Here is a 25,732-nt window from a genome sequence, read left to right on the forward strand (position 1 = left end):
GAACGCTCTCACTGGGATACGCTTCACTTTATTCGTTTTTGGCCTCTAAAGATGAACAGTTCTTTTGACTCGGAATGCATTTGTTGCCAGAAATATGGTAAAAGATCATAGCTGACAATAGCCAATACTTTAAATAAATTTATATTGTACAAGTGTTTCCAAACAAATGCTAAAAATTTTAAAAAATTCAATAAAACAAATATGCGTAAAACAATAACAGCAAAGAACAAATTATCTAAGAGACAAGAAAAATTAATTTTTTTTAAATAAAACATTAATTCCAAGTAAACTGTTTAAAAATATACGTATGATTAATATCTATTTGTGGTTATGTTACACATTTGTCCACAACTTAACTATGTATTCATAATAAATTATAACTTTAATATTAAAATAGTATAACTAGAAGTCATGGCTTTCATTTAACATCAATAACTTCGAAATCTATCCATAATTACCATAGTTATGCGAAAACGAAATATTTTATTATACTAGACGTATGATTAATATTAATTAAGAGGTTAGGTTGGAAACTATCTTATAACTTTGGCAATTATGGTTGGATTTTAAAAATTTAAAAGGAATATTAAAGCTAAAGCTTCAATTTCTTAAACCAGTATAAAAGATGTAGAAAAATATTTTATCTTCATAAAAAAAGCTAAGTAAATTTTACAATTTTAAACCCATTTCTCATAAATAATTTAATTAAAATGTTTGGTCATTAACTTTATAAGTTCTTTTTTATGGTTTTTTCATTTCATTATGAAAATCAAATATTAAACATAGTTATTTGTTTTTTAAATTTGATTAAAAAAATCACTAATTTATCCAATTTTACTTATTTATAAAGTGCCTTCTCCCTGGCAACCCTTAGAAAGACAGTTATAGTAGGGACAGTTCAAATAAAAAATCTCAGCCAACACCACAACTATTACATTGATAAGTTTAATAATAAGTTTGTACTATTTGACAGCTGGTATAAAAATAAAATGATGTGCAAACGAAAACTGAAAAGAACCTCTAGCAATAACAAGCCAGCACTCTTTTACACACACCCACTCTCACTAATACACAAAATAACTAGCAGAAACACAAAGTAGTACTTACGATTCCAATCTTGCTGTTCTAACATAGACATTGAGGATAAAGATGTCACTACTGGCGGGAACATTGTCGCTGACATATTAAGTACATCTTGGAATATACTTCTAGCTGTTGTTGGTGTTTGTGTTTGTATTGCTGCGCCATCGGCTATGCCCCATGGCTGCTGTGTTGTGCTAGATGTGAATTCTGCTGATGATGGTGATGCTGCTGCTGATGTTGCTAGAAATGGCATAGAAGTTGCTGCTGTTGTTGTTGTTGTTGCTTTTGTTTTTTGTGTTGTTTTTGCTGTTGTATCGGTTGCCGCATAATACTCTGTTGATGGACTAAATAAGGTTGAGGCCGTTGTTGTCGTTGCTGATTCTTGCAACAAACAGTAATCAACACATTGATTTACAGCCAATTCGAGTTCAGGTTCTTCAGGGCATTCACGACTGGGACAGGGTGACCACCATACCTAGAAATGGAAAAAAACGATAAAAGTTATTGTTGGCTTTATAATAATCATTAAAATAATATTGGCTTTTTGTATGTGTCAGTCATACTTAAACAAGAATGAAGGGTCTAGTAGTTTATATAAAGAGTTACTGCGACAAAAGTTGCTGACAACTTTTACTTTTGATTTCCATTATGAAGGAATGGGGGAAATCAACACGAAAAGTTTTGTAGTTATACAAAGAGAATTTTGTATACGCTACAGGGTATTTTATAAGTATTTAAGTTTGGTGCTTTATATAATGTACTTCAATCCAACTACAACATGTACTCCGTTGCATTATCTTTCACATGACATACAAATTTTTAAAATCCCTTTACAACTGACAAAGTTGTGTACAAAAGTATTAATTAGTTATACTGTACGTATGATTAATATTAATTAAGAGGTTGGTTAGGAAAATTGTCTATAACTTGAGTAATTCTTTACAGATTTTTAAATTTTCAACAGCATGTAAAAGCCAATGATTCATAGTTTTAACACCCATATAAAACCATATTATCTTTACCAAAAAATCGATTATAATTTGAAACTTAAAAAATAATTTTTAAACTTTAACAAAATAAATATGATATAGTTCAATTCAATCCAGTACTCACTTAATCTAAGTTTTTTATAGAAAAAACATTTACTCCGTTTTATTATCACAAAGTTTAAAATCTCTTAATAATTATATACAAAAGTATATATTAGTTATACTGTACGTATGATTAATATTAATTAAGAGGTTTGTTAAAAAAATGACCTATAACTTAAGCAATTCTTGACAGATTTTTAAATGTTTATCAAATTTGTATCTACAAAATGTATCACCTTATTTAGGCTATGGTAATTCTTATATTGAAAATATTGAAAATAAAAATCAACAAAAAAATTTTAAAAATTTCCAATCCAACTATATTTAGACAATCCAATACTCACTTAAGCTAAGTTTTTATAACAAAATCATGTAGTTCGTTGTATTAGCTTTCACATGCCATCACAAAGTATAAAATCTCTTAATAATTCACAAAGTTATGTACAAAAGTATAAATGAGTTATACAGTACGTATAATTAATATTAATTAAGAGGTTAGTTAGGAAAATGGTCTATAACTTAAACAATTCTTTATAGATTTTTAAATTTTTGACGCAATATAGAAGCTAAGGCTTCAGATTTATAATACCTATATAAAACCATATCATCCATATCATCCATACCAAAAAATCGATTATTAGCTGCAAATTTCAAATCAATTTTTAAATTTTAACAAAACCAAAAAAATCTCTTATAAAATTTGTATCTATAGAATGTATGACCATATTTAGGCTATGGTAATTCTTATATTAAAAATATAAAAAAAAATAAGAAAAAGTTGATTCTAACTATATTTAGACAATCTAATACTCACTTAATCTATGTTTTTATAACAATATCATGTACTCCATTATATTATCTTTCATATGACATCAAAAAGTTTAAAATTCCTTAATAATTGACAAAGTTATGTACAATTGCATATATTAGTTATACTGTACGTATGATTAATATTAATTAAGAGGTTAGTTAGGAAAATGGCCAATAACTTAAACAATTATTGACAGATTTTTAAATTTTTAGCAGCTTATAAAAGCCAATATATTCGATTCATAATTCCCATTTAAAATCTTATCATCCTTACCAAAAAATCGATTATTATTTGATAATTAAAAAATAATTTTTAAATTTTAAAAAATAAAATTTTAATTTACAAAAAATTCCATAATTTTGTCCATAATAACTATTACCACTATATTTATGGTAGCTCATTTTAAGACATTACAAGTGTAATGTTATTAGTCACAGTCCCTTAGTACTAGCAGACGCACATAAAATATTTATTTTACTGGACTTTTTTTCTCTTTAGTAGCTGTAGTTGGTAATAAAATAATAATAATAAAAAAGGAAAACAACCAAGTTGAATTTAAAGCAACTATTAGTTTTTGTATTTAGTAGCAAGCAACTTAATACCAGTTATATTTACCAATAAAACTTTTTAATAGTTGTCAAGTACGATTTAATGTTAGTTGACAAGTTAGTGATATAAATTGGATACAATATGTGTATAAAAATATTGATAAAGAAACTAAAGGGAGAAGCAATTAGCAGGAACAATCATAAATATGATTTACAAAAAAAGCAGTAAAAAATAACAGAATAAATAAACAATCAAATGATAGAGAAAGATAAAAACTGATTTGAACTACATCAGCTTTAAGTACCTAAGATTTTCAGGTTCATATTATTTTGTAATTTGTTTCATTTTTGCAATATAAATAATTTCTATGTAGTTCAAATTTATTTCAGTTAACCTGTGGTTCTTTAGCTTTATTTAACATTGTTTATATAATGAATCAAATTTATATTGTAGATTCCTACGTTCAAGAAAGCAACTGCTCTTTCTCTGTGGTTATTTACGAAAGATAATTTAACATACTTGTAACCAAATTAAGGACACTAATGTGTACATAAGTTTAATTTATTAATAAAAACACTTTAACCAAAATAGAACAAATTAAAAGCAATTAAATATGAGCTGAACTAAGCAGACAGTAAAACCTCCCAGAAATGGAAATAGATTACAATATTTAGCAGCTTCCCTATTTCCATTTAAAACAAATATTCTATAATTTCTATTATTACTCAATTCCACTGTATTTAACCAAAACTATCTTCCACACAAAGTAAATTTATTTAAAATTCTACATTAATATTGTAAACATTTATATAACCATGTTATTTCCACTTCAATTCAATAAATTAATTTTAAACATCACCACTACATTAAACTCTGCTTTTACTACACTTTCATTTGGAAAAAAGATATCAAAAAAAACTCCAAAGAACATTAAAACATTAAAAACTAAAATTACTACTTAAATGATGTTAAAATGAAGAAACAAAAAAACTCTAAATGGCCACAACGAAAATCAAAGGCCAGCCAAAACTGCAGTTGAAAAGAATATTGAAAAAGCAAACCCATGATTAACCAAAAACTAAAGAAAATGTAAGCAAAAGTGGAAGCAAATTACACAGAACAATAGTTGTAGTTTAGTTAGGAGTTCAAAAGAAGAATGCAAAAAAAAGTAATATAAAAATAGAGTATTTTAGAGTAATTCATAGTTATTGCTGTCTGAGTGTAGGTCCTTAGCAAGGACTTTCTATGCATATTTAAATAGAATAAAATATAATACTTACTACAATCAATGTACGAGTAGGAAACTGTATTTGTGAAGTCTTATATTGAAAGCCACTTTCCTTTAAACAGTGGAAGTGTTTAAGTAAATGAAAGATTTTAAATATAGCTAAATTGATATCAAACTAGAAATATTTTTGAAATTTAAGCATGAATTGCAACAAATTCGTAGATTTCTACCTGACAATAAAATTATCTTTTAACTAAAATATTAATTTAAAAATTCCAAGCTAATTGCTTAAAAATATTCGTATGATTAATATTTATTGGTGGTTATGTTAAACATTTACCCATAACTTAACTATTCCTAATAAATTATGACTTTAATATTAAAATAGTATAATTAGAAAATCATGGCTTTCATATGGCATCAATAATTTTAAAATCTATCCATAATTACCATAGATATACCAAAAAGAAAAAAATAAGGATACTAGACGTATGATTAATATTAATTAAGACGTTAAGTTCGGAAATCTCCTATAACTTTGGCAATTATGGTTGGATTTTAAAATTTTAAAAAGAATATAAAAGAAAATAAAAGAATATAAAAGAAAATTAAGCAAATTTTACAATTTAAAACATATTACTAAAAAATAATTTAATTAAAATTTATGGTCATTAAATTTATAAGTTCCTTTTTATGGTTTAATATGGTTAAAACAATCATTAATTTATCCAATTTTACTTGTTTATAAAGAGTCTTCTTCCTGGCAATCCTAATAAAGACAGTTGTACGTAGGGACAGTTCAATATTTCTATCAAGTTCAAGATTTCTATGAATCATACATTTCTGTCAATCGTAGATTTCTATCAATTGTATATTTCTATCAATCGTAGATTTCTATCAATCGTAGATTTCTATCAATCGTAGATTTCTATCAATCGTAGATTTCTATCAATCGTAGATTTCTATCAATCGTAGATTTCTATCAATCGTAGATTTCTATCAATCATAGTTTTCTATCAGTCGTAGATTTCTATCAATCATAGATTTCTATCAGTCGTAGATTTATATCAATCATAGATTTCTGTCAATCGTAGATTTATATCAATAATAGATTTCTATCAGTCGTAGATTTATATCAGTCGTAGATTTCTGTCAATCATAGATTTCTATCAATCATAGATTTCTATCAATCGTAGATTTCTATCAATCGTAGATTTCTATCAATCAGTTCTATCAATCATAGATTTCTATCAATCACAGATTTCTATCAATCACAGATTTCTATCAATCGCAGATTTCTATCAATCATAGATTTATATCAATCATAGATTTTTATCGATCATAGATTTCTGTCAGTCTTAGATTTCTATCAATCGTAGATTTCTGTCAATCGTAGATTTCTATCAATCACAGATTTCTATCAATCATAAATTTCTATCAACCGTAGATTTCTATCAGTCGTAGAGTTCTATCAATCGTAGATTTCTGTCAATCGTAGATTTCTATCAATCATCGATTTCTATCAATCGTAGATTTCTATCAATCATAGATTTCTATCAATCGTAGATTTCTATCAATCATAGATTTCTGTCAGTCTTAGATTTCTATCAATCGTAGATTTCTGTCAATCGTAGATTTCTATCAATCGCAGATTTCTATCAATCACAGATTTCTATCAATCATAGATTTATATCAATCATAGATTTCTATCGATCACAGATTTCTGTCAATCGTAGATTTATATCAGTCGTAGATTTATATCAATCGTAGATTTCTATCAATCATAGATTTCTATCAATCATAGATTTATATCAATCATAGATTTATATCGATCACAGATTTCTGTCAGTCGTAGATTTCTATCAGTCGTAGATTTCTATCAATCGTTAATTTCTATCAATCGTAGATTAACTTAACTAACTTTTCATTATTATTTATTTATTAACTTTGAAATTTATTTACATTTTCTCTTAATTCTAACCCCGCGAAGCCTATTGGCTTGTCTGCAGGATGTAATTACTTATAATATAAAATACAATTTTAATATTTTATTTACATTGCGAATTTATGAAATTCTTTTTTCTTTTCTTATCAGTCGTAGATTTCAATATTAGTTATAATGTACGTATGATTAATATTAATTAAGAGGTTAGTTAGGAAAATGGCCTATAACTTAAGCAATTCTTTATAGATTTTTAAATTTTTAGCAGCATATAAAAGCCAAGACATTCAATTCATAACACCAATTTAAAAACATATCAGCTTTACCCAAAAATCAATTATTAGCTGTAAATTAAAAAATAATTTTAAAAATTTTAACAAAATAAATATGTAACTAGAAATTATATTAAAGAAAGGGTACATAAAAGTACCTTTTCTCTTTCGAATAGTACTATTTTATTAATCTAAATAAACGAACCAAGAAATACGAAATTAATCCCCTGGTAGCATCTTGAATATTTATAATTTCATTGAATAACTTTAATATTATTTGATTTAAAACCCATTTTTCATATATTTTCTTATCCTTTGGTCCCACTGTTTATTGCAAGCTTTGAGTTTGTGTACCAAACGTATAATCTTTATATTTACTATTTAGCTTGTTTCTATGTAACTATTACGCCAATAATAAAATATGAACTCCTTAGCCAATATACCAAACATACACATTTCTATTTGCACATAGATCTTCATGGCATGAACACAGACTATTACACGTTCATGGATGGATATCAAATTACTTCAGTTACACTCCTTTTGTACAACATACTACTACTACTACTTTCATACAATGAGAGAACGTGGCAAATTTTACTACACTTTTCATACATTCTTAATATTTGCTAACCAGCAATTTTTATAACTAAGACTATAACTGATTTGTGCAAAGACCCAGTAGGAATTTCTCAGAAATATTTGTATTTGTTTAAGACAAATGAAGATGGATGTTTCTTATTAAAATCTTGAGAGAAGTTTCTCATAATAAATCATGAAGTCACAGTCATTGTCAATGTCAATGTTATGAAAAAGGTTCTATGATTCCCAGAACTATGCTTGTGTTTCCATACATTTAAGTGCACTTTAATATTGTCTAACTTTCTTTATCTATCTTTCATTTCATACAAAAGAATTGAGAAAGGGGAATCACTGTGTTACGTAAAATTTGGCTCAGGTCTATCTTTCATTATGAATTTTGTTCGGCTACGGGAGATGTTTTAAAGGAAAAATGGTATTTGCATCCGTCCACCTAATGCAGATTAATTTGCTTTAAAATTACCACCAAAAAGATGGAACCGGGAAATTTTTCAGACTACGGGAGCTGTCCGGCTGACGAAGCTGTCCGTTAGTAGAACTTTTTCTGTATATATGTTTTTTTCATTTCTGACCACATAAAATATATACAGCATGTTCTGCATCGTTATAGATAAGTAGTGGAGTGGATATAGCCATGTCCGTTTGTATGTAGAAATCAACTTTCCGAAGCCACCAAATAACTTCCATACGTGACTGATATATCAATATATAAGTGGCTTATTACTGAGCGGTTAATTGCTAAAATGGTTTTTTTAATGTTATTACGCGAAAATCGTATTCATATTTATAAGAAGTGGGAGGAAGAGCAAAGCAAAGTGATGGCTGTACATTTGTTGGATCTACATTCTTCAAATTGCTTGAAGCAAGTAAATTCAAAGTCCCCTCACCACCACCACTGCCTGAGTCATATAATGTTGTATCGAATTTTTTGATTGGTGATAAAGCGTACCCACTCACAATCAGAGAACGTCAAAAAATTAAAACATATTAAATACTACATATTAAATACTTGCCAGGGAAAAGACCCCTTATAAACAAGTAAAATTGGATAAATTTTTTTTAAACAAATAACCTTGATTTTGTTTAATATTTGATTTTCATAATGGAATGAAAAAACCATAAAAAGAACTTATAAAGTTAATGACCAAAAATTTTAATTAAATTATTTTTTAGTAATTTGTTTTAAATTGTAAAATTTGCTTAATTTTCTTTATAAAGATGAAATATTTTTCTAAATATTTTATTCAAGTTTAAGCAATTGGAGTCTTAGCTTTTATATTCCTTTTAAAGTTTTAAAATCTAACAATAATTGCTAAAGTTATACAAGATTTTCCAAACTAACCTCTTAATTAATATTAATCATACGTCTAGTATCATTAAATATTTCTCTTTTGTATAACTATGGTAATTATGGATAGATTTTTAAATGATTGATGTCATATGAAAGCCATGACTTCTAGTTATACTATTTTAATGTTAAAGTTACAATTCATTGGGAATAGTTAAGTTATGGGCAAATGTTTAACATAACCACAAATAAATATTAATCATATGTATATTTTTAAACAGTTCCACTGTTTAAAGGAAAGTGGCTTTCAATATACGTATTACAAATACAGTTTCCTATTCGTACATTGATTGTAGTAAGTATTATATTTTATTCTATTTGAATATGCATAGAAAGTCCCTGCTAAGGACCTACACTCAGTCAGCAATAACTATGAATTACTCTAAAATACTTTATTTTTATATTATTTCTTTTTTTACATTCTTCTTTTGAAATCGTAAATAAACTACAACTATTGTTCTGTGTAATTTGCTTCCACTTTTGCTTACATTTTCTTTAGTTTTTGATTAATTATGGGTTTGCTTTTTCAATATTCATGAAGTAATGCCTACAATTCTTGGTCTTCAAACTTGTTAAGATGTCCTACGCGATATTTGTCTTCTGTATCAAAATCCACTTCTGAATTGAACAAACCATCTGTCGCGCATTGAAACAAATGGAACACATTCAACATAAGCTTTGGTGAACAATCGGTGCACAGTGGTATAGAAAAAAAAGAGGGAAATAAATATGTAACTTCTAAACGGTTTGAATCCAGTTTAAATGAAATTTCACATGCGCAAAGAGAAAGTGTTTTCGGATAGTTAAATTTTTAAAACGATTATATTTCTTTGTTTGTGTTCACGTCGAAATATTTCTCCATTTTCTCCACTTTTCGTTTTTATTTTTCCATTTTTAATAGAAAAATTTACATAACTTTAAAATTTCATTAAAAAATATTCATAAATAAAAATTTAATTTCGCGTCTATGCAAAAACTCAAAAAAAAGCCATTTCTTGTCACATTTTTCAAAAAAGTATTCCATGAAAACTAAACATCTCGCAGAAGTGAAATTGTTTATGATTTATTTCCCTCTTTTTTCTATACCACTGTGCGGTGTGCTTCAGCGGCACTTTTTTCTAAATTAGATAAGTAAAGCAAAACTTACCGCATGTGACGCTTTGTTGGCACTAAATTCGAATGCATTTTTTTAGAACAAATATTTTTTTATTTTGCAATCCAAAAAGTCCATAATTTTCTTTTATATACATCTTAAAACAATAATTTTCGTCATCAGCGAATACGAATACTTAAAGATACACAGAAAACATATTTTTGTTATCTTTTGTGTTTCAATTACGAAAATTATCTATTCAATAATTTTTGTATTTGAAATTCAACAAATAACGAAAATTGTATATTCAATTCACAAAATAATTAAATTCAAAACTCAAAATTCAATAGAAAATACCAAGAAATTTTGTTTTAGAGCAAATGAATACTTGATTTAATTATGAGATAATGGAAACCAGTTCAATATATGACAAATATTTGAATTGAAACGGTTTAAGAAATAGTTTTTTCTATGTATCATTAAATTGTTGTTGTTTTTTTTTCTTAAACAAATAAATTACTACACACATTATATCAGATAGACTCAATATAAAAAGATACCGAAAAAAGTAGAAAATAAACTAAAAGAGTTTTATTTTCTGACGTGAAAAATAAAACTCCCCAAATGACTTTTATTTTATGACGGAAAAAATAAAACTCCTCAAATTAGTTTTTTTTCCAACGGGAAAAATAAAACTCCACAATTTAGTTTTTTTATCGAGGCTATTTAAAATTATTTTTTGAGGAGTTTCATGCGAACTGAAAAATTAAAATTTTTCCCTTCAGAAAATAAAATTTATTTGAAGAGTTATATTCTTCCCGTCAGAAAATAAAACTCATTTTATGTAAATTGACATCTAAAGTCCATGAAAAATATATTTTAAAACTGTAAAACAATCACAACCTGTTTTAGGAGTTTTATTTTTCCCTTCAGAAAATAAAACTCATTTATTCTTACCGTCAGAAAATAAAACTCACTTTATGTAAATTGACACCAAAAGCATCATTACAATTTGTAAAGCACATTGCTTTGTAATTGAATAAATTTTCATTAAAATAAAAACAAGTGAACTTTTAATTTGCTATGGTTTGATTCCTTTTATTAAATTATTGTTGTTTTTTTTTCTTAAACAAATAAATTATCAGTCAATATAAAAATATACCGACAAAAAGTAGAAAATAATCGAAAAGAGTTTTATTTTCTGACGGAAAAGATAAAACTACCCCAATAGACTTTTATTTTATGACGGAAAAAATAAAACTTATCAAATGAGTTATTTTTTCTGACGGAAAAAATAAAACTCCACAATTGAGTTTTTTTATGGAGGCTATTAAAAACTCTTTTTTTAAGAGTTTCATGCGAACTTTTATTTTAATACTATTAACTGTGGAGTTGAGATCATTTTCTTAATATCACCATAAATTCTGAAAGAGAAGGTCAATACGATTTTTTTTTTTTTGATTTAAAATTTTCTGGATAACCGTCATTTACGGTCCCTGTTTAAATCAATAAAATTCGACATTAGATTGATAAGTTATGAATATTAATAGAAGCCTCAATTTTTCCAAAACTTATAATCGCGAAATTTAAAAAATTAAAAATTAAAATGTCCCAAAGTGATTCTAAACAGCATGTCTTTAACGAATATGATCAATATCGTAAGACCCAAGGTCAACTGGTTTGTGATGTATTATGGAAGTCATAATAAGTACTACTTGAACTACAGAAAGTGATTCGATATGTAGTTTAACTCTTTGCGGTTTGGTGGTTAGTTTACTAACCACATTTTCTATAGTCTTTAAAACATATTTTATTGGCATCTATTGCCATTTTGCTAAAGAATTATATTTTTTGAAGTCATCGTTTATGATTTTTTGCAAAACTTTGCCGTCAGGGTGCTCTGGTTAGATAAATATGTTAATTTGAAAATATTGTAAAAATCAGTTTTTTTAAGAGACTTTCACACATTCAATAAAAAAGCACAGAGTGTTTATTGTTCATAAAATTCAGTGTTACTTTGATATTTCGGTTGTTTTGTCAAAAATACTCGATTTCAAAAAAATATATACGAAACAAAAATTTGTATCATAGTTATTTTTAATGCCAACCGCCACGGTGGTTAGTAAACTAACCACTTCATTCCACAAAAACATTGGAATATGGTGGTTTTTTCATGTATTGATTAATTTTTTCTTACTTTTTATAATAAACTAACCTTGATTAAAGTTAAAATGCAATTGTTTTGATTTTAAACTTATACACAAAAAAACGTGGCTGAAAGAGTTAAAACCATATTCATTGAGAGTATTTTCAGAAAACTCAAAAATTATTGTATGTAAATTGATCTTATTATTTATTTTTCTACCGGCATTTTAGTTTTCTAATAGTAATCTAATGTAAAAATCTTCTATTTTTCTTCATCTTACAATTCAATATTTTTATTTTTATTATTTATTTTTTTTTCAGTTTTTTCTTTCTATTTCTCAAAAAAGTACTCGTATGTGTAATATTTTTGTTATTGAACTTAAAACAATGTTTAAATGTTTATCGTACACATGACTTCACACGAGTGAGTACATGTGTATAAAACTAAAATGGACACAGACAAATGTACACTCTACTACACATAAACATACATAAATAAATGAATAAATATATATATTTTTTTTATTATGGTCATAGTTGTCGTTAAAGGACCATCCCTTTTGGTTATAGTAAACCAATATTACAGCCAAGGACTAGAAAAAAAACTATTCGTATCTTACATTTTATCTGCATATACTGAGTTCAGATTTATTTTTAGTTTAATAATATTTACCACCACACACATGCACACTCACACACATACATAACACACATATGAAGTATATATACGGGGGGTGTGTGTCAGTGTATGTATGTGCATTTGTGGAATATTGTTTAGTCAATATTTCATAGATGTTAAGATAACAAAATCTGTCACTTTCATTGCTTTTCATACTTATCTTAAGTGGTATTTCTATTCTTATTTTCTTTTTGGTTTGTTGTATTCTTCTTCTATAGTTTATAGTTTTTTTCGTTTTGCTTTATTTTCCTGGTAAAGTGCTAAAGTAAAATATACGCAAATAAATTTCTAAATAAGAGTGCAAAATAATGTCGGATATAGTAATAAGTGTGCTTCCGTATGACTCTCGAAATTTGTATGGTTTGATGTTTTTTCCTTTATTGTTTTGCTATAAGCAATTTCGAACATATTTCCGAGAAGTATGATCTTAATTTTTAATAAAATTAAAACCGTTTTAAAGATGTCGTACAAATCAATGCCCGTCTAATGAATTTTCGTAGAAGTTTGGAATTTTTTAAAAATTGGCTAGTACGTGTTATTATGTCAGTGTTACACTGAGAGAAACAATTGTGCTGTTAATTTCATTGTAAAAACAAGTAAGAAAGTATGGTCGGTCAAGCCCGACCATATAATACCCTACACCAAGTAAATGAGTAAAAATATTTTTCTTTTAAAATATCAATAATTTATATTTTTGAGTGATTTTTGGAAGTGGGCCTTATATGGGAGCTATGACCAATTATGGACCGATCACCATAAAATTAGGTCGTGTGATTTATGTCTATATTAAAGTTAACTATGTTGAATTTTGTGTGTATACCAACATTTTTAAGCGATTTATGCACGTTAAAGTGATTTTCGGAAGCGGGTCTTATATGGGAGCTATGACTAATTATGCACCGATCGTAATAAAATTTGGTGACATGAATTTCGTATGTATAAAAGTTATTTGGAGCGAAATTTGTGTAGATACATATATAAATAAACATTTATGACCGATAAAGTCCAATTTCGGGAGGACATTTGTATGGGGGCTATATGAAATAATGGACCGATTTCAGCCAGTTTCAATAGGGTTCGTCCTTGGGCCGAAAAAATTATATGTACGAAATTTTATCGAAATATATTCAAAATTGCGACCTGTACTTTGCGCACAAGGTTTACATGGACAGCCAGCCAGCCAGCCAACCAGACGGACGGACGGACGGACGGACATCGTTTAATCGACTCAGAAAGTGATTCTAAGTCGATCGGTATACTTTAAGGTGGGTGCTAGACTAATATTTTTGGACGTTACAAACATCTGCACAAACGCATAATACCCTCCCCACTATGGTGGTGTAGGGTATAATTAACTTAATTTTAAAGTGGCATATTTTTGAATCTAATTGAGATATTGTCTTGAAATTTTGTGTGTAAGACCAAAAATTAACTTACCTAAACAAAACAAGTAAGGAAGTATGGTCGGTCCAGCCCGACCATATAATACCCTACACTAAGTAAAAGCGCAAAAACATTTTTCTTTTAAAATTTCAATAATTTATATTTTTGAGTGATTTTCGGAAGTGAGCCTTATATGGGGGCTATGACCAATTATGGACCGATCACCATGAAATTAGGTCGTGTGATTTATGTCTATATTAAAGTTAACTATGTTGAATTTTGTAACATTTTTAAGCAATTTATGCACGTTAAAGTGATTTTCGGAAGCGAGTCTATATGAGCGCTATGACTAATTATGGACCGATCGTAACAAAATTTGGTGACATGAATTTTGTATATATAAAACTTATTTGCAGCGCAATTTGTGGAGATACATTTATAAATTGAACATTTATGACCGATAAAGTCCAATTTCGGAAGGACATTTGTATGGGGGCTAGGTGAAATAATGGACCGATTTCAGCCAGTTTCAATAGGCTTGGTCCTTGAGCCGAAAAAATAATATGTATCAAATTTGATCGAAATATCTTCAAAATTGCGACCTGTACTCTGCGCACAAGGTTTACATGGACAGCCAGCCAGCCAGCCGACCAGACGGACGGACGGACGGACGGACATCGTTTAATCGACTCAGAAAGTGATTCTAAGTCGATCGGTAAACTTTAAGGTGGGTGTTAGACTAATATTTTGGGCTTTACAAACATCTGCACAAACGCATTACTATGGTGGTGTAGGGTTTAAAAATATAGCTAGGAATAAATGTGGATCAAATTGTTCCTAATGTTTGCAATCCTATTAAAATTTTTATATAATTTTAGTTGTAGAAACTCAATGAATATGTAATATGTAATAAAATCTTTATTTATTAACAAAACTCAATGAAATTTTTAAAGTTTTTTGTGTTTGTCCTTCTAAATAACAAGGTGTAATAAAACTTGTCAAAAGTTTAAAGGCAATCCCGCAATTCCTAAAAATTGGATCGAAAATCCCAAAAATGGTATTTTCAACAATTTTTCCTATAGGGTCCACATTTCCTTCGGGGCTGGGCAAAATACTTTGGCGATAAATAGGGAACACATCAGGGTTTCCAAAGCTGTTTTTTGTTTTTTGATACCAGCTTTGGGCTTTTAGAACATCTGGCGTAAATTTGAATATTTTATAAAAAATAGGTCAAATTCCGAAGGACGTAGGGGCAACATATTCTAAGAATAGGACATGTTATTTATATCAAAATGTTCTCCGTAAAGATATCTTTCAGAAAACCATAAAATTGTTATACGTTCTTAAAGAAAGTTTTTTTTTTAATTAAAAAAGAGTTAAGTCAACTTTTCGCTCAAAAAACAGCCAAAATCACATATTTTTGGAATATTTAAATTGAAAATTGTTTATTTATGGAACCATAATTGATATTGCTCAGAAATTTTTTGTATGCTATTCGTAATTTAGTTATCTAACTAGGTCGAGTCTATTCGGTACAAAAGTACGACCCATATTTTTAAAAAAAGCGGACCAATTTATGGCAAAATTTTAAAATTTCAATTTTGAAATGCCTATAACTCGAAAAATATAAGAGATAAATAGCACACGCAAGCATGTTTTTTCAAGACCTAGCCGATCGCTTTCCAAAAATATAAAAATCTTTAAAATCTGTTAAGAAACAAAACAATTGCACGTGTTTAAAAATTGTTCATGTCGAATGTATCCCCATAGCGCCGCCCCTGGATCATTTGTATGGCCCATCTTAATATCTTAAACTCGAATACTCCTTGGCTACGCCCACGTCAAATTTTAGCCCAATCGGATCAGCCGTTTAGAAATGCCAGATTTATTTCCAAAAACTGTTGATTCTGCCCCACTGTGCGATGTATATAAGGCTAAAGTAAAATCGGGGAAAATATTGTTTAACCCAAATTTTTTCAAAAAAAATTTTTTGGTTATAAATTTTTTTTCAATAAATTTTTAAAATTAAAAAGAAATATTGAATAAAATAAAAAAAAAACATTTTTAAAAAAAATTTTAAAAAAATATTTCCAAATCATTGGAAGCTACTCAAGCAGCTATTTCGAAACGTTTGCAAGCAGCAGGATTCATCCAATAGTAGGGAAATTGGGTAGCATAAGTATTAAAGCCTTGAACTAAGATCTTGCATGTCCAAAATTATGTTTGAAAGCTATAACAAAAAATAATATTTGCACCGAATCATTATTTATGATGAAACATGGATCCACTTTAATAACCCAAAGCTTAAGAGATCGTAGGTGAAGCCCGGCCAATCAGCCAGTTAGTTTTGAAAACCTTTACCCCTTTTTACACCCTAAACATTGGAATTTTCAAAAATGGAATCTATATAGGGAGAAAGAAACGTATATTAAAATTAGAATGTCTCCAGCTTTAGGCCTTTGGGCGAGGCGATAAATCAGTAGACTGTTTCTTTCGGTGTTGTCTCCCTTTAGAAAAGTGTTTATAAAATATATGCATTCATATTATTACTCATATGTTATTGTTTTTCTCCCCTATATGGTTTTATTTTTCTATACAATTTTGTTCATCAACTTTAACTTTAAGGATTGGATTTTATTTTCGTACAAATATGCATATTACTCATACGCTCAGATGTACAAAATACTCGTACATATAAATAGTTTACGTAAACTCGGTTATACCCAGCAAATTTAACAAAAAAATTTCAATTGAGTAGGATTTTTTAAAAACACCAGCTATTTATTGGTTGAAAATCAAGCAAGCAATTAAAAATAAGAATGCAGATTATGCAAATAGTTTCGATTGATTTCTACTTGACAGTCAATAGAATTGTAACTAGATTGTTAAGTAACTTCTTAGATTTCATGGATTTCTTAAATGTTTGCTGGGTTTCATAGTTTTTACATACATATGTATTTGTAACTATACATATGTGTATGTTGAAAATAAAAGGCGTTTGATTGTAAAAATATTTGTATTGTTTTTATTTATTTTCATTCCTTTCGTTTTCATCTTCATACATTTTACAAGCATGAACGTGCATGCATATGTACTATGTATGTATGCATGTTTCATGCCATAAATAATTTATATTTTTTTTATGAAGTTTTATTAAAATTTATTCAAGAAATATCTAAATATGTGCAAAAATATACAATTTCATAGTGAGTGTTCAATAAAACTCTGCAAAAATTGTGTAAAAGTGTTAAGAATTTTTTTTTATTTCTATTTTTTTTTATTATTTACCCCAGAAAATGTAATTTTCCAAAATGAAAACTTCTATAAAATTTTTAACAAGTAATTTGAAGTAGTTTTGAGGTAATTTAAAAATATTTTTATAGAAATTGTAATAAAAAGAGAATAAATGATTTTTCATATGTACTTATGCAAGTAAATAAACTATTTTTATATTATGAAATTAAAAAGTTATGTTCTTTTTATGAGAGGTTTTTCTTTTACATAAGATGATTATATTTATAGAGTTAAAATTGATGTAGTTGAAGTGATAAATATGAAAATTCATACTATGACTCAAATTGGGATTTGAGACAAAAATGGACAAAATATTTATTGTGACTATAAGTTATTTAAACATATCTTCAAATGTTCATTACTTTTCTACAAAAAAGAAAAGTTATCGATAACTTTTCTACAGAAAAGTTAAGTTATCGATAACTTTTCTACAGAAAAGTTAAGTTATCGATAACTTTTCTACAGAAAAGTTAGTTATCGATAACTTTTCTATAGAAAAGTTAAGTTATCGATAACTTTTCTATGGAAAAGTTAAGTTATCGATAACTTTTCTATGGAAAAGTTAAGTTATCGATAACTTTTCTATGGAAAAGTTAAGTTATCGATAACTTTTCTATGGAAAAGTTAAGTTATTGATAACTTTTCTATGGAAAAGTTAAGTTATCGATAACTTTTCTATGGAAAAGTTAAGTTATCGATAACTTTTCTATGGAAAAGTTAAGTTATCGATAACTTTTCTATGGAAAAGTTAAGTTATCGATAACTTTTCTATGGAAAAGTTAAGTTATCGATAACTTTTCTATGGAAAAGTTAAGTTATCGATAACTTTTCTATGGAAAAGTTAAGTTATCGATAACTTTTCTATGGAAAAGTTAAGTTATCGATAACTTTTCTATGGAAAAGTTAAGTTATCGATAACTTTTCTATGGAAAAGTTAAGTTATCGATAACTTTTCTATAGAAAAGTTAAGTTATCGATAACTTTTCTATAGAAAAGTTAAGTTATCGATAACTTTTCTATAGAAAAGTTAAGTTATCGATAACTTTTCTATAGAAAAGTTAAGTAATCGATAACTTTTCTATAGAAAAGTTAAGTAATTGATAACTTTTCTATAGAAAAGTTAAGTAATCGATAACTTTTCTAATGAAAAGTTAAGTAATCGATAACTTTTCTAAAGAAAAGTTAAGTTATCGATAACTTTTCTATGGAAAAGTTAAGTTATCGATAACTTTTCTATAGAAAAGTTAAGTTATCGATAACTTTTCTATAGAAAAGTTAAGTTATCGATAACTTTTCTATAGAGAAGTTAAGTTATCGATAACTTTTCTATAGAAAAGTTAAGTTATCGATAACTTTTCTATAGAAAAGTTAAGTTATCGATAACTTTTCTATAGAGAAGTTAAGTTATCGATAACTTTTCTATAGAGAAGTTAAGTTATCGATAACTTTTCTATAGAAAAGTTAAGTTATCGATAACTTTTCTATAGAAAAGTAAAGTTATCGATAACTTTTCTATAGAAAAGTAAAGTTATCGATAACTTTTCTATAGAAAAGTAAAGTTATCGATAACTTTTCTATAGAAAAGTAAAGTTATCGATAACTTTTCTATAGAAAAGTAAAGTTATCGATAACTTTTCTATAGAAAAGTAAAGTTATCGATAACTAGTTGGCAATGCAAAGACTGTATGTAACACCAGAACAGCAACCAAATAAAATTGTGGGTTACACCACTTTTGCGCTGATCGCTTCATATATACAACTAATGACCATTCTAATGTCTGCCATATAAACATCCGATTTCCCCTTATAACTTTAATGCATTCGGTTCAACTCCAACTAATGTAGTTAAATACAGCTTTTAATATAAGTTTCTGACAATCATAATGTGTCTGACAGGCAGACATTTTTCAAGTCTTTAGAAATATATGCAAAAAAAAAAAAAAACTATAAAAGAAATTAGAGAACATTTGTGTCTTCCCTTTTAATATGCTATTCTGTGTTTAATGTTCTCTTTACATGTGTTTAATTTGTGATTTTTTTCTTTTGTTGTTAGTTTTCCATATATGACCATTTGAGTTAGGTTGTTGCCGCTTTTGTGTTGGCTGTTGTTGCTGTGTTGTCATTTTGGCACGAGTTGTTAATTGCAGTGTCATGATGTAAATTGCTTTTGTTGATGATGATGATGTCTTTGTATAGTTATGTTGAAATGAGTATGTTGAGTATAATGATAATAATTGCTATTTTTGCAAATTAGTGTTGATTTTGTTGTTGTTGTTTAGTTATTAGTATTTTTTATTATTATTTTTTTCTTTTTAATGCTGCTATATTGTTGTTAGTTGTTATAATTATTGTTTGTTTGTTAGATTTCTTTAATTTAGAAAGTTTAAAGTTTTAGTTGAATAAATTGAAATTTACTTGGGTTGTGTCCAAATCATGCCAAAAGCATGTTTATAGAACATGATATGACTTGACCATGCCGGTTTTAAGAACTGCAGATTTCTCTTACAGTCTAAGGGGTATATAAGTTTAGCTACAGTCCAATTTACCACTTTTATTTATATCCAGTATACAAAAACCATTAACAAAATCATTAAATTCACATAAATTTCATTTAACTAAGATCATTTAAAACTTTCCAACAAAATTCAATTGGACCTTTTACAAAAACCACCTCACTCTATGCTACAAAATACAGAAAAGTTTTTTTTTGTACGGAAAATTCCTGTTATATTTCTCTTATCACAGCTAAACAATGTTTTAAAGATTTAATTGGCCTTGACAAACAAACTTGATTGCATGCTAAAAGAAACGGAAACGGCAACACCACACCAAATCCCAAACCTGACCACAGCCATCAATTTCACTGGAAATAACCCAATACTTTTTTCAACATTCTTTCATTCCACTAACAGAAAACAACAAAAAAAGAATTGGCTTAGAGTCTTTTCATACTTTTCATTCTATTTTAAAGTATTTAAAATAAACACATAAACAAGGTTAAAAAGCAAAATCACACAACAACAAAAAAAGAAGGAGAAACAGTAAAAACCTTACGGACAAATAACTCGCAAACAAAAATGTACATTTGGCGCTAAAATGTCACAACTCGTATCTATTCACATGAACGTCATACCAACAAAAAAAAACACCAATAGCAACTTAAAAAAGCAAAACGGAATGAAAAAATCAGTTAACTACACATAGCCTTCTATATAATCCCAAAAACCAGTAGAGGTAGGCAGGAAAAGTTATTTGGATATTATGGAAAAATACTTTATATAGTTGCTGATATGGTTCATTTATTGGCTCCAAGCCTTTTAAACAGCTTTAAATTAAAAATAGTTCTTTCCTTCTGTATAATAAACAAGGGTTTTGGTGATATTTAAAGCAAACTTTCTCAATAGAGAATAGAATTATACTCCATTCTATTCTCTATTTTCCGAAAGAATTTCAGCGATGTTGAGTGCAGCACAATGATCGACAAAAAGAGAACATGTAACTTTATTTCTCTGATGTAATCAGATCTACAATTAATTGAGATTTTTGAGACATTTATATAGTTTACAGATAAACAACACAGAGAAAACAGATTCGTGATAGCAACCGAATTTGTTGCCAATCGAATGATTCGAATTTTACAGTTGTGGCTACAATATTTTAGAAGTGGCAACTAAAGTTTGGTTGCCTCAACTGAAATTCTTCTTTATCAACTGACTTTCTGTTGTTAGAACTGAAAAATTCTACGTGTGCAGCCGAATCATTCGATTGGCAACAAATTCGGTTGCTATCACGAATGTGTTTTCTCTGTGAACCGATCATGTTCTATCTCCGGTGGCCATGAATGCTAAATACTGTTGTAAAAGACCTACATAACTGGAAAATTCGAAAAAATTTCACAAAAAGTTTTAGAGATTTAAAGATTATATTCTTCAGGAGCATTATTAAAAGGACTTTTTCAGTTTGCCATTTCAGTCAAACCCCTTTATGTATAGTGCACATTACAGTTTCGTGTTTAATGGTTATAATGGCGCCACAAGCGTTAGTTTTGTACTACAAATGTCTGCAAGTGTATGAGAGCGTGTGTCTCTTGGTTGGCATGAGCGTGAGTATATGTTTATAGACATAAACTGAATCACCATGAATATGTACAATAGGGTTGCACTTATTTGCACTCTTTCTATTTTCCCATCTTTCTGGCAACATATGTATTCCGGCCAAAAGAACTGCTCATCTTTTGAGGCCAAGAAGGAATCAAACCAATATCGGATACTCTGTTCCAAAGTCAAGCGTATCCCAGAGAGAGCGTTCTGCATTGATCGAAACAAAGTCGGACGGGGCAAGGTCTGGACCCATGGTAGGTGTTCATATTGTTCAGGTTACGATGATTTTCGTCAAACAACCCGAATGTGAACAAAAGAGCGTAATAGAGCGTAAACATACACACAATTCATTCAGTTTATTGATGTTGTTGTGGATATTTTATTTTTTACCCAAAAGAGCACACAAATTAAATGCTTCTTTTTGCCTACCAATGGTCTGGACTATAAGGCGGTTGTGTGAAAACCACTTCCATTACGATTTCATGCCTGGCCGCATATTCTGGGTGTTTTTCCGCAAATGCTCGCTTCAAACGAATCAGATGCGTTCGCTAGAGGTTCCTGTGATGATCTGGTCAGATTTCAGCAACTCATAATATATAGGACTCGTTTGCCCAAACCAAATACAGAGAATTACCATAGCGTCATGGATTTGGTACCGATTCGGTTGGTTGGCCGGGCTTCACATACGATCCCTTAGCCCTCGGGTTATCGTAATTGATCCATTTTTCATCATAAGTAATGATTCGATGACAAAATGATTTACTTTTATAGTTTTCAAGCAGCATTTCAAACATACAAAGTCGTCTTGTGCTTTACAACAATCTTCATTAAGTAATGTCTCCAATTCTTGGTATGACATTTGCGATCTTTGTCATTTGTGTTGAAATCACAACTTCTGAACCACACAAATCATCTCTCGTACGTTGAAACCGATGAAACACATTTACCATAGTATCGATGAGTAATCGGTGGGCTTCAGCGACGATTTTTTTCAAATTAAAGAAGTAAAGCAAAACTTCCCGCATGTGATGCTTTGTTGGCACAAAATTCGACATCAAAAACAACGTTGTTCTTCAATAACTAAATGAGAATAAATGACAGATATGTACCCTTCAAAATGTCATATAAGTTATTAAAAACAAAAACTGTGTTCAAAAGAAAATTTTAAATCAATTTGAATTAACAAAAATTTAATCATTCCGTTTCCAGCCAAACAGGAGTTACGTAGACCACACCAACACTCTACGCATTATAATAGAACAATTCATAGAATCTCCTGTACCTACTGTTTTGTAGGTTTCAAGAAAGCCTTCGATACCATCAGATATGGAAAGCATTGAGAAGAAAAGGAGTACACCATAAATAGAAGATTTGGAAAGATTAGCACATAGTGTTGAATTTGAGATCCAAAGCAAGAAAACCAAAGCTATCAAAATCAACAATGTTAGCACCGATAACAGCTTCTGCTATCTAGTCAGTACTGTATCATCGAATGGCGGCGCTGAAACAGACGTAAACAACAGGCTAAATAAAGTGAGAGCGGCATTCGGAAGACTACAAACAGTATGAAGAAACTCACAAATATCCAGACGAATCAACATTAGAATATTCCACGGATGTTTCACTTCTACGGAAGTGAAACTTGGTTAGTATCGAACACCATCACGCAAAAGCTGCAGGTATTCCGCGAGAACCATATATTCTGGCCTAACAACATCAGCAACACGGATATCTGAAACATTACCCATCAGTTAAGCAAGTAGTCAATGTATCCCTTAAAGACAGTAATTGTCACAAATGTCTTATCACTTGGCTGACACCATTTTATATATTTTGGTCATTTGACACTGCTCTTTGTAGTGCAGAGAGAAGACAATTGGTTACTTTATGCATCCCAAGTAATCTAGCGTGAAGACAATTGTCACTTAAGTGTCTCTAAGTAATCTAGAGTGTAGTCACTTTAAATGTTTTGTGAGTAATTCGTACAAACTGGTTTTTTACAAATTGTGTTAATATAATTCTCATACAGTTTATTTTTATTTTTGCTTAAGTATACTGATATCCCATGTAACATAGCATGAAGTCAATAGTCACTTTAGTGTCTCTTAGTAACCTATGGTGAAGTCACTTGAAACTTTTTTTTGTACTGCACTTTATTTTACCCACCAGACTACTTTCGATCAGCTATCCGATAGTCACATTGTAATCAAAGGGGTCAATTGACCCCCTGCTTAGGACATTCACGTGTTAAAATAACTAGTCAAGTAGCTGATCAAGTAACCAGTTACAAAGCTAGCAAGGTAACTGACGCTATGTAACCAATGTGTGAATCCAATGCGTTGCCTACTTTGGAGCAGCTATTAGACAGTCCCATTGTAATCAAAAAGAGACAATTGACCCTGTGCCTAGGACATGCCCGTGTTAAAATGACTAGTCACGTGGCTATTGAAGTAACTAGCTCCCACCCTAAATGATGGGTAAAATCACTAGTTCGGTACTGTCTCCTAGAACTGCTGGGTATCAACAAGAAACCCATACTAACACAAGTAAAACGAAGGAAATGGAGGTGGATCGGCCATACTATCAGAAAGAATCCTGACAGTATAACAAGGATGGCGCTAGAGTGGACCATTCAAGGTACAAGAAGACGTGGTTGGCCAATGAATATATGGAGACGCATGATACTCCAAGAACTAAGACAGTGCAATCTTACACGGGAATACGCGAAAACAACTGCAACAAATCGTCTAAGATAAAGATGCTTTGTGGAAGCCATGTTGTTCAGTAATTGCAAGATATTACCAAGTTTTAGCTGGGTCTTTAAAACTCAAAGAAATATTCCATCTAAAAATTCACGCACTAATGGGTTAATTTAATACAATTACTTTTGGAATTTCATAATCACATAATTTTTATGTAACAGAAATTGCTTTGAACAGGCTTTGGGTTAATAAAGTTAGTCAAGTATCAAAATTTTTATATGAATTTATATGAAAAAACGTACTTTTAATAACGTTTTTTTCCTTACAACTCCTGAACTAATCGAGTCTCCATCGAAATTTTTTTGCACAAATATAGTAGAGAGATTAGGTGTCCTCATACCATGTTCTTTATTAATTTCTAACATCGCGGTCTTTGATATTTTTTACATTGAAATATATACTCCGAAAATTGACCTTTAACCTTTCAGAAATAACAAATTACATTAACACCATTTTAAGGACAATATCTTTGGCTTTAAAACGGAGTCAAAAATTAAGCTAGTCTTTGAGTAGTTTCCAAGTTATGAGCAATTATTATGTGTATATAATTTTAAACAATTTTAACAAATTTTTAAATTTTCAAATCGCGATATTGTTTCCATCGGAATGAGTTTCCATTGAAAAAGTCACTGATACGAGAAACATATTAGATATACTATGTTTCATTAAAATCGGGGATGGTAAATCCGACTGCTGTCATTTTCACATGGATCCTCCCATATTTTATTTTTAAACATCTACGGGTAAATATAATACAAAAACAATTTTTAACTTTAGTTTTTGTAAAACTTTTAATTTTTTGAATTTATTTAAAATATTTCTAATCAAATCCGGGTTTACTAAAATGTTCAGCATTTGGTTTTTAGGTGCTGAACAACAAACGTCGAGAGCATCGATAACCCATAAAGTGCCAAATAAGGTCCATCCTAATGAGCTTATAAGCCTTATAATACAGATATGTGTAAGATACACATACAACCATACCATACATGTATGCATATTAGTATGTGTATTTAAGTCATTTCAAGTTATAGTTCGTTCGTTCATCCATTCATTCGTTTGTTTGTCTGCTGTTTATTTATTTGTTTAGCCATTATTGCGTAGATGGCGGCACAGACATTTCAGACAAATATCCACTCATTCCACAAACAAATTCGCTAACACATCAGCATTATATACATTTATACTTGAACACACACTCACACATATCAACAAAAAAAAAACCTCCGCTAAATAAGAATTTCCCTGCTACAATTTGCTGTTATCCCATCACGAGTGTCTATAATCTGTGAGTTTGTATGTGTTATTGTGTTCAACAGTATTAGTGTTTCTGAGTCTCTGTGTGTGTATTT

At 29.1% G+C, this 25,732-nt stretch overlaps 1 protein-coding gene across 2 annotated transcripts in view; it reads right to left on the minus strand.

Moving 5' to 3' along the window:
* The window catches only part of LOC135951205 (uncharacterized), a 155,844-nt gene that overhangs the window by 56,443 nt on the left and 73,669 nt on the right, over positions 1-25,732 (minus strand). For both annotated transcript variants that reach the window (XM_065500810.1, XM_065500811.1), the window contains exon 4: positions 1,108-1,558. In XM_065500810.1, the coding sequence (XP_065356882.1) occupies positions 1,108-1,558 (451 nt within the window). The remainder of the gene's footprint in view (positions 1-1,107; positions 1,559-25,732) is intronic.

This window comes from Calliphora vicina, chromosome 2 (genome assembly GCF_958450345.1).
Source record: "Calliphora vicina chromosome 2, idCalVici1.1, whole genome shotgun sequence".
NCBI lineage: Eukaryota > Metazoa > Arthropoda > Insecta > Diptera > Calliphoridae > Calliphora > Calliphora vicina.